At 41.5% G+C, this 13408-nt stretch overlaps 2 protein-coding genes across 2 annotated transcripts; one reads left to right on the top strand and one right to left on the bottom strand.

The window, feature by feature from the left end:
- The first annotated feature begins 2101 nt into the window (after window positions 1-2101).
- On the top strand, window positions 2102-6979 carry LOC4341475 (transcription factor GAMYB). The gene is made up of 4 exons (XM_015785637.3): window positions 2102-2171; window positions 2328-2811; window positions 5544-6282; window positions 6349-6979. The coding sequence occupies exons 2-4, from the start codon at window positions 2329-2331 to the stop codon at window positions 6666-6668; spliced, it is 1542 nt and encodes a 513-aa protein (XP_015641123.1). The 5' UTR covers window positions 2102-2171; window position 2328; the 3' UTR covers window positions 6669-6979.
- Window positions 6980-8686: 1707 nt separating this feature from the next.
- Window positions 8687-10906, bottom strand: LOC107276149 (uncharacterized). The gene is made up of 2 exons (XM_015787128.3): window positions 10625-10906; window positions 8687-9638 (listed from the first exon to the last, which is right to left on the bottom strand). The coding sequence occupies exons 1-2, from the start codon at window positions 10847-10849 to the stop codon at window positions 8940-8942; spliced, it is 924 nt and encodes a 307-aa protein (XP_015642614.1). The 5' UTR covers window positions 10850-10906; the 3' UTR covers window positions 8687-8939.
- Window positions 10907-13408: the final 2502 nt, after the last annotated feature.

The raw sequence follows: 13408 nt of genomic DNA, 5'->3' as shown, positions 1-13408 counted from the left end.
ACCTCAAACTACTTGAAATTTGAAAAGCATATGCACGCATTATGCCTTTTTTATTTGCCCCCTTTCGCTTTGGGCTTTCAGTAATTATTCATGTACTTACTTCTTACGTCTCATAATAAATTTATTTTTAATCCATTTTATTTGTAGAAATGAATACTATAGGAATACCACTGGCAGAAAAGGATGTGAATCAACAACAAGCTGTGACATTACCGTGATATATCCATAGACTTCCATAAATGTGCACACCGCTTGACAAACAGATAATCTGTTTCGAATGGCTTCACGGGAAACAACACAAATGCGAGGTTTATTATTGCATCCTAGATTTTATGTAAGCTTCATCGGACAAAACAAATGATCGTTTTCAGGAAGTTCACCACTAAATCTAAGAAACACTCAATGCAGTCCTGTAAACCAAGGTTACACAGGTGGATCGTGCTCAATCCGAATGGCAAACCCTGTATGGTACCCACTATCGAAATGAAAAACGTCACCCCATCGTTACAAGTTAACCAATTTTTTTAACCGATAATCAGCAGTAAAAAAAACTTCCATTCGAAATACCTTTCTAAAATTTTTTGTAGCGGGCCAGCAGTTAGTTCCACCTTTTCAGTGCTGATTTGAATTTTTTGGCCCGCTCCGATATAAGGGTGTTACACGTACGTTTGCTTGTGCACATAATAATCGTTAGTAATTCATTCGTTTGCACATGGATGTACAGCTATCTAGCGAGTTGCGCTGTTGCGTTCCACTGTCACGCAAATTGGCAACCAGGCAAAATTCGGGGATCGAATCAAATAGGACGTGTGTGCTTCATGCCTTCATCCAATGGTGGCTGCCCTGCTGGTTGGTGGTACAGTGAAGCGCGCTGGTGCATGATTTTAGGATGTGAGCATTATGCAGTGCATAATTAATTAAGTACTCCCTCCATCAACTTTTGATAGTCATATTTCATCTTGGCACAATGAGGTGTGTTCGGCACCCTCTTTTTCTAACCCCTCTCGATCGTTTTCCGTGCGCACACTTTTCAAACCGCTAAACGGTGTATTTTTTGTAAAAAAATTTTTGTACAAAAGTTGCTTAAAAAATTGTAATTCTCACAAACTCTCCGAAACCTGCAGCCACAGCCGGCCACAGAAAATTCACCGAGTCAGACTCGGCTTGCCTTGCCACATGCCCAGGCCAGCCGACGCCCTGCTTGCATCACCAAGCCGAGCCGCTGCATGCTGCACAGTACGCATACACACATGCATAGCACAACATGCATCACCACGCTACTGCAATTCATAGTAGGCACACATATATGCATGCTACAGTACCACGTGTACTGTAGCACCATATACTCTTACTTTCCAATTTCCTTCGCGAACACCGACGCTTGCACGCACACCTCGTGAAGCCCGTTGCAAAGATTTCACCCACACGGTATCCATCCACCGTATGCCATCTCGTATCCAACTTCGTCACCCGGTATCCTTGACCGTCTGGACCTCAACTCCTCACTGAGTCTAGAACTTCAATTCTCCCCTTTTCAAGAAGTATGCATTTTGTATATTTCTCCCCCTTTGACAATAATTTCATCAAGATGTAAGTTATAAAAATCTAAATACACCCATAGCATGACCCATCAATATTAATAATTAAGAATTTAGCAAGAAAATGTTGACACATCTAGCTTTTTCCTAACTATTGAAGTTACCAAAAATTCAGTAGGACACGTGTTGGCTTCAATTCAAAACAACCTTAATATGAGAGAACGTACCTAACATTAATTTCAGCACGCGGAATATATATCCTTTGTTTCTTTTAAATACTAAGATATCTTTTCCACGTTTCATCCATGGAATTTAATATTAAATACATATATCCTTTTTTTAAAACATTATCCTATCTGAATGGATATATAATAATTCTTCCATGGATAAAATAAACAAGAGGGTTTGATATTTTTTTCCTATAAAAAAATTACATGATAAACCTTAGTAACGAAGCAAACCCTAGTTGGGCCGCCTCGAGATGGCAGCCCATTCCGGCCCAGGACACGAGCCATCGTCATCGGGGGTCGTCTACTACTTGCTTCCTCCTCCCTACTCCGCCTAGTCTACTACTCTACTTCGCTCTCCGCCGCCGCCGCCGCCGCCGCCGCCGCCCACCTCGTCTCGACGCCGGTGAGCACTCTCCCCCGCTGGAGATCCACGCGCCGCTGGTTGGATTAGTTCGGGCTAGGGTGGAGCGAGATTGGATCGTTGGATATTTGGTTTTTGGTTTTTGATTTTTTTTTTGTTGAATTGTTGGGGGGATTTGACTGGATTTTCCTCGTGCAGGATGAGGATGGAGGGTTCGTCGCCGATGGAGGAGGAGGAGGAGGCGGCGAGGCTGGCGGGCTCGCAGGGGGAGTCGCCGGCGATGCTGCACCCGAACGGAGACGGAGACGGCGACGGCGGCGATGATGAGGGTGACGCCAGCGGCGGCGAAGAGGAGCAGGGCGGTGTGGCTAGGGCGGGGGTTCGTCGCCGCGGCGGCGGCGGCCGTGTGCGCGTGCGTGGCAGGATTCCGCTGAAGAAGGGGCCGTGGACGCCCGACGAGGACAAGCGGCTGCGGGAGTACGTGGAGGCGCACGGCGAGGGGAACTGGAACCGGGTGCAGAGGAACGCGGGGCTGAACCGCTGCGGCAAGAGCTGCCGCCTCCGCTGGGCGAACCACCTCAAGCCCGACCTCAAGAAGGGGCCCTTCAGCAAGGAAGAGGAGGAGATGATCATCAAGCTCCATTTATGGCTGGGGAACAAGTGGGCTAAGATGGCAAACTCTGTAAGTGTGCTCCTCCTCCTACTCTTTCATGGTTCCTTGGTTTTGCTAGCTTGTGCATTGATACTCCGTTCATTGTTAGTTTAGATTAGTAGCATGCTTAATATTTAGGTGCATTGGTGTATTAGTTGGATTAGAGCAAAAATATTTAACCACCTAAATTAAAGCCTACCAACAGTTTGCCTAGTGGGGAGAATGCATGCTGTCCACTCCAAATATAGGGGCCGCAAATATACCACTTGCTCGTAGATAGATGTATTCAGAGTACATCAACCAGTATTTTCTTCTGTATTGGCGAAAGACTTTATTTTATTCATTTAATTGGCTCCAACTTGATTTAAATAGAGAATGGCCACTGGGCATACTTTTTTCTGAGTGTGGCGTAGTGCCATGGTGCAGACACATTTGACATGCTGCACTCTTGTAAATGGCCTTGTTAAAAGGAGTAGACAAATGCTTTGCCATTATTCCTTGTTTGCAGAGAATAACAAAGTAAGTCGTTCTTTTACAATTGTTGTTAGTCTTGTCTGAAATAGTATTTGGTCCTCCAACAAATCGAAAGAAAATTGATTCAGACCAATTATCCTTTAAATCTTCTTGCTTGTAGTGGCTTTACATAAGCAGGGGCAGAGCCTCATGGCTGCCTACCTGGACACTGGCCTCCATTGGCTGCAAAACCTTTGCAAGTTACAACTTAGTCGTATATATACTACCTATCTAGAAGCATGATATACTGCTTGATTAATATAAATTGTTTAGTTTATAATCAGAACAAACGGCATATTGTCAGTCGAGTATCCGTAGAAAACCAAACAGCGTATCTAAACTGTTTTTTAACTTTGATTTGATGCGATACCCGTGAACAAAATTCAGCTAAGCTTTGGCCTTCTATGAATTAAGTAGACCCAATCCTCCATGTTGGACGTAAGCTGTCTGTTCAATTCTGGATTGTCGTGGCTCGAGAATTTTGTAGATAATGGATAGAAATTCGGCATCTGTAGACTGTAGTCACTGTTCTAGGTTCCTATTAGGATCATTGTTTGTTAGTATTGTTACTACATGAAAATCGGTGTGATCGAGGCTATATATCTTTCATCTTCTGAATCTTTAGGGACAGCATTACTGGTGTGATGTGAGTGCCTGAGTGAGTGAGAGTGAGAGTGTGTCCTAGTTGCGGACTGAACACATAAAGAATTTGCAAAAGTTAACAATCGTTTTCTCCATATTGCATCACGATATCACATCACTAATTCACTATTTGTTGGTGGTTTGTACTACGCATTTGCAAACACCACGTAGCTAGCTAGATCAAGCTAGATATAACACCAAATCTGAGTTCTATCCTGAAGACTAGCTAGTAATCAATCGACTTAATTAGGATATAACGTGAAAATCGATCTTTGGCTGCCGTTTGTGTCAAGTTAACCATTCATTAGCTTAAGTGAATGGTTTTACTTTTCTTTTCAGAAACGATACTGTCATCAGGTGAAACTGCAACTAATATTGATGGTGAAGTCTGAACTCTGAAATGGATGGTGAAATACTGAAATTAATGGAAGAGTGAATAGTTTACCTGACAACCAGATGAGGTCGGCGAGGTCGAGACCCTTGCTCTGGATATAATCTATTAATCAAGCAGTATATAATCTATTAATCATGTATCCGTAGAATAGCTCTCGAGGTGTGGTCCCGAGAATAGCAGTCGAGTATCCGTAGAAAACCAAACGGCATATTGCAATCATGTATCTGATATTTAGATGCATTGGTGTATTGGATTAGAGGAAAATATTGTCTCTAGATTAAAGCCAGCTAACAGTTTGTCTAGTGCAGTCTTCTCCATATATACTATTTGCTAGTGTCTGGATATAATCAGTGGACATTAAATAGTTCTTTCTTATGTATATTGGTGACAGACTTTATTTTATTCAATTTAATTGTCTTAATATCGTTAGTTGCTAAGGACTTAAATAGAGAATGGTTGCCGGGCATACTTTTTCTTTAGTGCGTTGTGGTGCCATGGGGCACACGTGCTTGCAGTGCTGCACTGCAGAAAAGAAACTAGATATATATTTTACTGTTATTCCTCTTCTGTAGAGAAGGAACTCGGCTTGTTTGAGCATTCAGAGCTTGCACTAATTAGAAAAAAATAGAATACCTATTTTCTTGAATCTATACAGTCAGTTAACACATGGAACTGTCTTTTTCCCTTGTGTTACTGTAAGCAGGCGGATGTACTGTGACTCGCTAGCTAGACACAATCTCGAAAGATGTGAATTTAATTTTCAATTCTTAGTTTTCTGAGCCATGTTATAAGTAGTGTCAACTTTTAAACTGCAACAGGAAAAGCTGACATCTAGGCCACAGGATAAGGTAGGGTCTGCAATTATTATGGGAGGATTCATTGACATGGTCATATATATTTTTAAACTTTTATTGGGTTCCTTTCCTGCCTCCTACTAAATTCCTATGAGTTTTTGTTCATCGAATAGGACTTCATCATATTTTCATTTATGTAAAGACAATATCATTCACTGTTTCGTTAGGTATGTTTAAATCCTCTCCAACTATTGCAACACCATGATACATCTTGCTATATTTGCCATTCTAACATCTGAGGTACAATGCAAATGCTTATTAGGCTAATGCCTTAAGGTTCTTTAGTCTAATTGCCTAGAAAAATCCTATTAGATCATATGTTAACTTGCATATCTGAACTTCTGTTGTTGTTATTGCAGTTGCCAGGCCGCACAGATAATGAAATCAAGAACTTCTGGAACACTAGATGTAAGAGAATTCAGAGAACTGGTGAACCTCTATATCCGAAGGAGTTTAATCATTTTAAGTTGACAGATCTGGAAGTGATGAACTGTGAAAGCCCTGATGAATCACGTGCCAAGAAACGAACAAATGAGGTTTTACAGGGAAATGGTCAAAGTTACAAAGAGGTTTTTTTCGATAATTTAGACTATAGTAGACCAGAAAATTATATTCGGCCAAATTGTGTGACTCCAAATTCTCTTCCAGTTGATGCCACAAGTCCATTTGGTAGTGCCATTGCCACACAAGATCAGTCAGTACCTTTTGGTAGTGCCATTGTCAGTGGACATCCAATTCTTGATGGCAACTTCTCTACTTCTGGGACCATACAGAGGCCCATGAATGTAGAGCTCCCTTCACTCCAATATCCCAACTATGACTTTAACAATAATAATGCATGGTCATATCACGACCCCTTAGGACATCCTATTGACCAGGTTGACTTTGGCTCCCTGAGATCAGAATATCTCTCTCCAAACAACAATGGTCTGCTGGATGCATTGGTTCATGGAGGACATGGACAAGGGGAACTTGCAAATTCCCAAGGATCTTTTGATGCTTGTTTTCCTCGTGTTCAATGCAATCAAGTGATTCAATCGAATGCTTTCTCTCTGAGTTCTTCCTTTCCAATCATTGGTGATGATCTCCTCGAGAACAGTAAGTGTACTCACTCTTATTTTAACATGAACAATATCACATAAAACTTACTGTTAGTCTTTTCAGGTTGTCATGCTTTTGTTGGCATCAACAATAATGCAAGCAGCCTATTCCTTGACAGCCAACCTCCACCCTTGGTGGACCCTACTTTCTGGAGGCACGATGTATCACTAGAACCGAATTTGCCAGTTTATTGCCAGTTTAACGAAGAATTGCCGCCCTCAAATGAGCAGTTTGCCAAAGATGCAGATGACGCTTTCGGTCATGGGGGTCTTTCTGATGAGACCAATCTAGCTGCTGCAGGTCAAGGCGATGAACATGACCTTGAGGACCCCTGGGCGAGCATGCCCGGTGCCTGTGACATACCTGATTTTCCAAGTGAATGACTTGCATAGAGTTTGTGCGTGTTATTGATTTTGATCTCAACCAGTGAGAGAACCAAGAAGATCCTTTTTGCAATAACCATGCCTTTCAAGATCGTCCAATAAGTTTGTGGCTGCGTATGCTATTACTATCTTACCGTGGAGTTGTGTGCTATATGCTTTGCTCCCCGAGGAAATGTGGCCCTTGAACTGAATGTTGCCATTGTTTGTGTCGGCTACTTATTCGATTCATTAATGTTACATTGTTTGCTAGAATATGCTGAAATTGTATATTCGATTCATTGGTTTTGATTAATCAAAGACTATTGTCGTCATGTGGCAATTGGTACAACTTGAAGGGAAGTGAATGCTCTAATTGCTTGGGACATTGGTAGCTCCGGTTCTGGTGTTGGTGTTGCACCTGACGAGGCGATGCTCCTTGTTTTACCTGCTAATAATTGCTCCTGTTCCGTGAACATAACTTATTGGGTAAGATGAGGAATGCTGCTCTTGAACGAACTATGTGATGCCTAAATTGAGCTAAGGATTTGTCAACTGTTATAAATTGTGCGAAGGATTTGTCGACATAAACAATCAGTTCCATCTTTGAAAATGGTTTGATGTGTGCCTTTTGGGCTTCCGGTTTCACATGATCGAAGACGGATTCACATATACGTCTTCCTTCTTTAGTACTATCATCTCGAGTGTGCTGATGTGTGCCTTTTTGCCCGATTTCTCTGCATCTTGTCATTCAATTAACAGGCTGTTGCATCATCTCGCAAGTTGCAACTACATTTCGGTTATAGCCATTATATCTAAGGCATACTCTCTCATTTCGGTTATAGCCATTATATCTAAGGCATACTCTCTCCGTCCCCCCCCCCCTAAAAAAAAGAGAATATGTAACCCTAGGTCGAGTTTTTTTTGGACGGATGGAGTATGATTTAATATGCTGTGTCTACTAAATTACGGAATTTTTCACCAACAAATTCAAAAACTAGAAATTTGTTCTCATGGGCAAGTCCTTTAAACTTAAGGGAGTCGTCCATGGAAATTGATTTCCAAGAGCGGTCGTTATTTCGCTTGCCCAAATCATGTGATTTTTACAAGGCCTTGGTTGTAGGCGGGTCTAAAACACCATTGTAAACAGGTTCTTGACCGCCCCGCACAAACTTTTTTTTAAGCAGTGGTGATCTATGAACGGTGGGAGTGATTGTATTTGCGCAGGTGGCAGTGAAGCCTAAGCCCTTCTCTCCACTAGGTGCAGTTACTCATTGTGACACATCTTCATCACTAGTTACTGACTTTTATATCATCATGTAGGTCGAAGCTATCTTGTTTCAAATTATGATATCATTTATGCCGACAACACTCACTCTTTGTTTCTTTAGATCTAGCTCTTTCTCTCTTTGGATGGACCCTACAAATTTTGAATGCATGTGCCTATAGGCTTGCTCATCACTTACACTGATAATAACTCTTCCACTATTTAGATGCATCACTTACACTAACAATAACTCTCTCTCTTTAGATGGACCCTATGAATTTTGGCCATGTGCCTATTGGCGTGCTTGTTAAGAGCATGAATTTTAGCAGTGTGCCTATTTGCTTGCTTGTAAGTGTACGGGGTATGGAAGAACCGCCTTGGAATGGTGGGGCGGCATGCATGTTTATTTGCTTCCTAGCTTGTTGAAGGTATTATATAGAGTTAGAAGAGTTTCTTCATAGTGTAACTACAACCTATGTTATGGTATATTTACTGATTGGATCATGGCAATGTCGATACGTACACACGTTGTTCTTTTTTTAGAGACGATGTTTTAGAAGAGCTGTTTTGATTGTCCGAGGATGATGATCCCTAGTGGTTATAGTTCGGACGGTATGATATTTGTTGTCTTGTCTTTTTATTTCCTTTTCTTAGAAAGTAATTCATATGATGCGTGCACAGATTGAGAGTGGTCTTGCACTAATTATACCGTCTTATTAGTTGTCTAAGATAAATAAAATTTCCTTCAAAAAGGGCTCCAAAAAAACAAATTGGATGAGTTTAGAACATATAAGTCACAATAACAGCCAAAGATATATAATGGTTTCTATCACGAGTAGCCACTGAAAACAATTGAAAATGCAACTACTCCCTTCAATAGTATGAAGTGCACTGTGAAGCTTGGATCCTTCAGTACTTTGTAAGGCTAAGTGCTACTTTGGAAAGTAGTAATTTCATAGGGATCAAAACAATTAATTACTGTGAAAAACCTCCAAAATTAATTCCTTGAATCTAAACAAGCCAAATATTTATTTAAAATTTATAAATTCCTCATACCCCTCAAGAACCTTTTGCACCTCCAGCTTCCTCCTCGCCTCCTCCTCCTCCCTCCTCATGGCCGCCTCCGCCTCTTCCTCCCGCCGCCGCTGGTTGAACCTCTCCACCCTCCTCAGCCACCGGACCCGCCTCCGCACGCAGTTCCTCATCTCCAGCGCAGCGTACAGGATGCCGGCCACGAAGCGCCTCTCCGTCGGGTTCGCCGGCAGGCTCTCCGGCTTGATCCCGAACGCGGCGAGCAGCCTCGGCTGGCCGTCGCCGGCGGCGGCGGCGGCGGCGACGGCGGCGTTGCCCCTGTTGATGCACTCGATGAGAACCTCCTCGATCCCTGGCCCCGCCATGAACCCGAGGCCGAGGAGCGCGGGCCGGGTCGCCTCGTAGGCGCCCCACGCCATGACGTGGTACTCCACCAGCCTCCTGCTGCCGGCGTACATGTCGATGGCCTGCGACTCCAGGCGGCGGAGCAGCCGCGCGTACATGCGGAGTAGCTTGCCCATGTCGTGCTGCGCCGGCGGCGGCGCTGCAAGGGAGGGAGGAGGAGGTGGCTGGCCCACGTCGTGCGTCGCCGGAGGAGAGGGAGGAGGAGGAGGAGGAGGTGGTGGAGGTGGAGTCTGCTTGATGAGTTCCATGGCTTCTTCTGCAGACCACGCAATTACCTCGTAGATGGAAATCTGCCAAAAACGTAAATATTATGCTCATAATTAACTACTCCCTCCGTCCCAAAATATTTGACGCAGTTGACTTTTTAAAATATGTTTGACCATTCGTCTTATTTAAAAATTTTTGTGAAATATGTAATAAGACTATATGTATACATAAAAGTATATTTAACAATGAATCAAATGATAGGAAAATAATTAATAATTACTTAAATTTTTTGAATAAGACAAACGGTCAAACATATTTAAAAAAGTCAACGACGTCAAATATTTAGGGACGTAGGGAGTAATTAATAAATAATATTCGATAGATATCATACAATTGATACGACTCTATATGAGTAAATCAGATTTTTTTTAATAATGAAAATATATCACACAAGCAAATAAATAAATTAGATCTAAAGATATTCTCTCCATCCCAATTTGATCATCACCTAACGATTTTGAGGTCTTCCTAAAATAATTATCATATAATAATAAGTGTCTCTTTATTTATTTATTATGCAAAGGGTAATTGGGCATCGCTGAATGGAATGCATGCATGAAGCCATATGCATGCTACGACTGTTAGTGCAATTCCATGCAACATTTAAAGTGTGATGCAATATCCACTGGATATATGGAGCACCTTGATTGGTGATAATTAATTTAAAAACATGAAAATTTTATTGTCCTTGTCTTTGCACCTTTTATTTAGGGGATGATCAAATTGGGATGAAGGATATACTATTAAACTAATAATAAATAGAAATATTAGTTGTTTCAACGGAACATCGAAAACAAAATGCAACAATTTTAGTTTAAGTTATGAAGTTAGCAAGATGGATCAGCAGGTGCCTAACTAATTTAATCGAGTAATCGATCGGCAGCAAAAGAAATTAAACAACAAATTAATTTAGAGAATAATCAATATGGATTTTCTATATTGTATTTGTATTGCATGATCGAAGGAAAGAATTAAGAGATCATGATCGAAGATGAGATCGATCGATCACCTCGGTGAGGTCGTCATCGTTGACCCATGGGGACGCTACGGACATGTTGGGGAGGACGGACGATGCCTCCGCTGTCAGCCTGCAGTGCGGCGGCCCTCCTGTGGCGGTGCACCTCGGGAGGTGGACGACGACGGACGGAAGCCGCGAGGGGGCGCGCGCAGCCATGGTTGCCGGCCGCACGACTACGGAGCCGCCGCTGATGAGGAGGCCGGAGGGGCGCATCATCTCTCGCTGCCCGCCTGGTCGATCGGTGTAGTTTGTTGCAGGCCGGGGCTTAGGGTGTGTATATATATATATATCGATCGAGTTGGAGAAGGAAATTAAGGTAAAACCCTAAGCCCTAGGAGATTATATATATATAGTATACCTATTATTAATTACTAGCAAAAATACCCGAAATTGCTAATTCGCCGACGTCCGCGCGGATGAGGAGGGCGGCAGAAGCCGCGCCGCGCGTGGGATTTTTTTCGGTTTTCTTTGTATCTTTTCGGTATTTCTTCGGTTTTTTCCTTCCGTTTTTTTTTTGTTTTTTTTACGGGATACAAAGTTTATATACGTGTAAAAAACTTTTTATGTGTATACAAACTTTGTATACATAATATATTTTCTAGTTTTTTTATTTTTTAATACATACTTATATAAAATTTATATACGTTATATACTTATGTATATACGCCATATTTAACCAAGAACCCCAGCACCCAACCTTGGAAACGAACTCACTACGAGAGGGCGGGCTCTAATCCTTAAGAGTATTTTAATAGTATAGCCAACTACTGACTCTAAATTATCTATAAATAATCTAATAGCCCATTTATACAATAGTTAACTATAAAAATATACTACACCATTAATACCCGGTCCCACATCTCATACACACATAACATATTAGAGTCCGTGTTGCAGCTAGCTATAAATTTGTAGCCCGCTTTTTTCTCTCTTCTCTTTTTTTCTCGATATATGCAGTGGTTATAGCTGGTTTATAGTCTACTACTATTGTACCTGCTCTAAGCGAGGAGATGACACAGGGTGCCAAAGGTTGGGGCCATCGTCGCGGCCGGTCTTTCCCCGGCCTCCGAGCGTTGTAACCAGTGCTAGGAGAAGCTGGATCGGGAACAAAGATCTGATTGGCACGGAGCAGGGGGACCGGCGCTAGGAGATGTAGTACCAATTGGATCAGGAATAAAGATCGAATTAGAAATGGTAATAAAATTGGTCGCTAGCATGCACACATTCTCCGATGTTGCATTAATTGTATTCCGATGAAATCCGCGTCCATAAAGTTATATGATGATCAATTTGAGAAATTTTAGATTTCATTATATAATGATCAATTTGGGAAGGAGAGAGTACAGTACTCTTTAGCTAGTTGGAGCCACTTTTTAAATAAATGGTTCAAAGCTAATAAGAACGTGAATTACATAATACTTTAAAGAAATTGGAACTGCTAGAGAATTTATAGTCCGGGTTGCAACCCCTTTAGTCCTAGGTTGCAAACCAGGAATACGAATCTGGGTTTGTGAAGGGAGCTATCTATTTTTGATTTCCTATTTTTTTTCAGCGTCATTATGTCAGGTGAGATGATAAAAACACTACAAATATTTTAAAAGACTATAAAAAGTGCCCGTGCGTTGCAAGGGAAGAAAAAACGAGAAAATTGAGGAACAATTGAGAAAGATTTACATTTTGTAGTTAATTAAATTATAAATTTCCTGAGATATCTAGGTATTTTTAAATAGGTAGATGTATAATTAAATTAATTTATAAGTAAAGTAAGTGTGGGAAATAAAATAGCATGGCTGAATTTAATTTTTTATTAAATTCTTCATGATTATTTACACTCTTTGATTTTTTCTCGGAATTTTCAAAGATTAATTGCTATTTTCTATAATACAAATATCATTTCAGCATTTATTTAAAACAAAATCTAAATAAAAATCCTCATTTGTGTATGGGCCTTTTTTAGCCAATTTTCTTCCTCAACCCGTAGCTAAGCCGGCCCATTTTCCTCCTTTCTCCTTCCCTCCGCCTTCCCATATCTGTCCAGATTCTCTCAGTTGCCCAACACCGGCTGAAGCCACCTCTTGTGAAATCAGGTCATTTCCTTATAGATAATCTAAAATTGATCGAGGGTTTCGATTCTTATCTTTTCATTTTTCCGTTGTCCCAAAAATCAGAGAAAATCCATTGTGTATCAAACTCGGAATTAAGCCCTATTCTAAACAAGCAAACTCTAAGTTTAGTCCATTTCAATTGAAAAAAAATCGCCGAAAGCTTTACATATTTTCTTTAATTAGGTATATGATATAGACCATTTGCTATAAGTATATTGGTATGGATGCATGCTTTGATACGTCCAAAAGTGCGACGGAAATTAAAAGGAAAAATATAAAGCATACCATGGGACCCACCATATGCTGGATGCACCACAAAAATCTCCCATCAATGGTCATGCCCTGTCCTCTATCCCATTCCGTTTCTCCTCTCTCTTTCTCTGCGATACGATCGCTCCTTCTCAGGCTTGTGACGTGCACCTGCATCCCGCAGTCCTGGCACCTTTTGCATCTTTGAGTCTGGTGTTAATAGAGATGGCAATGGTTAATTCACCGTCGGGGTCATGCCCGTGTCCCCGTCACCACGGTGAAAATATGTCACTGTCCCCGCCCCCGTCAACTACAACGGGGCTATAATTTCTCTAGCCCCGATCACCACGCGGTGAATTTTTCTCCATGGTGAACACGTCCCCGGTTAAACAACATATTCACAATCACATTATATCAAATA

Source organism: Oryza sativa, chromosome 6 (genome assembly GCF_034140825.1).
Source record: "Oryza sativa Japonica Group chromosome 6, ASM3414082v1".
In the NCBI taxonomy this organism is placed as follows: Eukaryota; Viridiplantae; Streptophyta; class Magnoliopsida; order Poales; family Poaceae; genus Oryza; species Oryza sativa.
Note: the sequence above shows the minus strand (reverse complement) of the source record. Positions and strands in the feature narration are given on the sequence as shown.

Excerpts from the sequence above, each read along its gene's own strand:
- LOC107276149 (XM_015787128.3), bottom strand. The coding sequence starts at position 10,849 with ATGATGCGCCCCTCCGGCCTCCTCATCAGCGGCGGCTCCGTAGTCGTG. Across the intron at positions 9,639-10,624 it reads ACGATGACGACCTCACCGAG|ATTTCCATCTACGAGGTAAT; the intron begins GTGATCGATCGA and ends CGTTTTTGGCAG.
- LOC4341475 (XM_015785637.3), top strand. The coding sequence starts at position 2,329 with ATGAGGATGGAGGGTTCGTCGCCGATGGAGGAGGAGGAGGAGGCGGCG. Across the intron at positions 2,812-5,543 it reads GGGCTAAGATGGCAAACTCT|TTGCCAGGCCGCACAGATAA; the intron begins GTAAGTGTGCTC and ends TTGTTATTGCAG. Across the intron at positions 6,283-6,348 it reads TGATGATCTCCTCGAGAACA|GTTGTCATGCTTTTGTTGGC; the intron begins GTAAGTGTACTC and ends TAGTCTTTTCAG.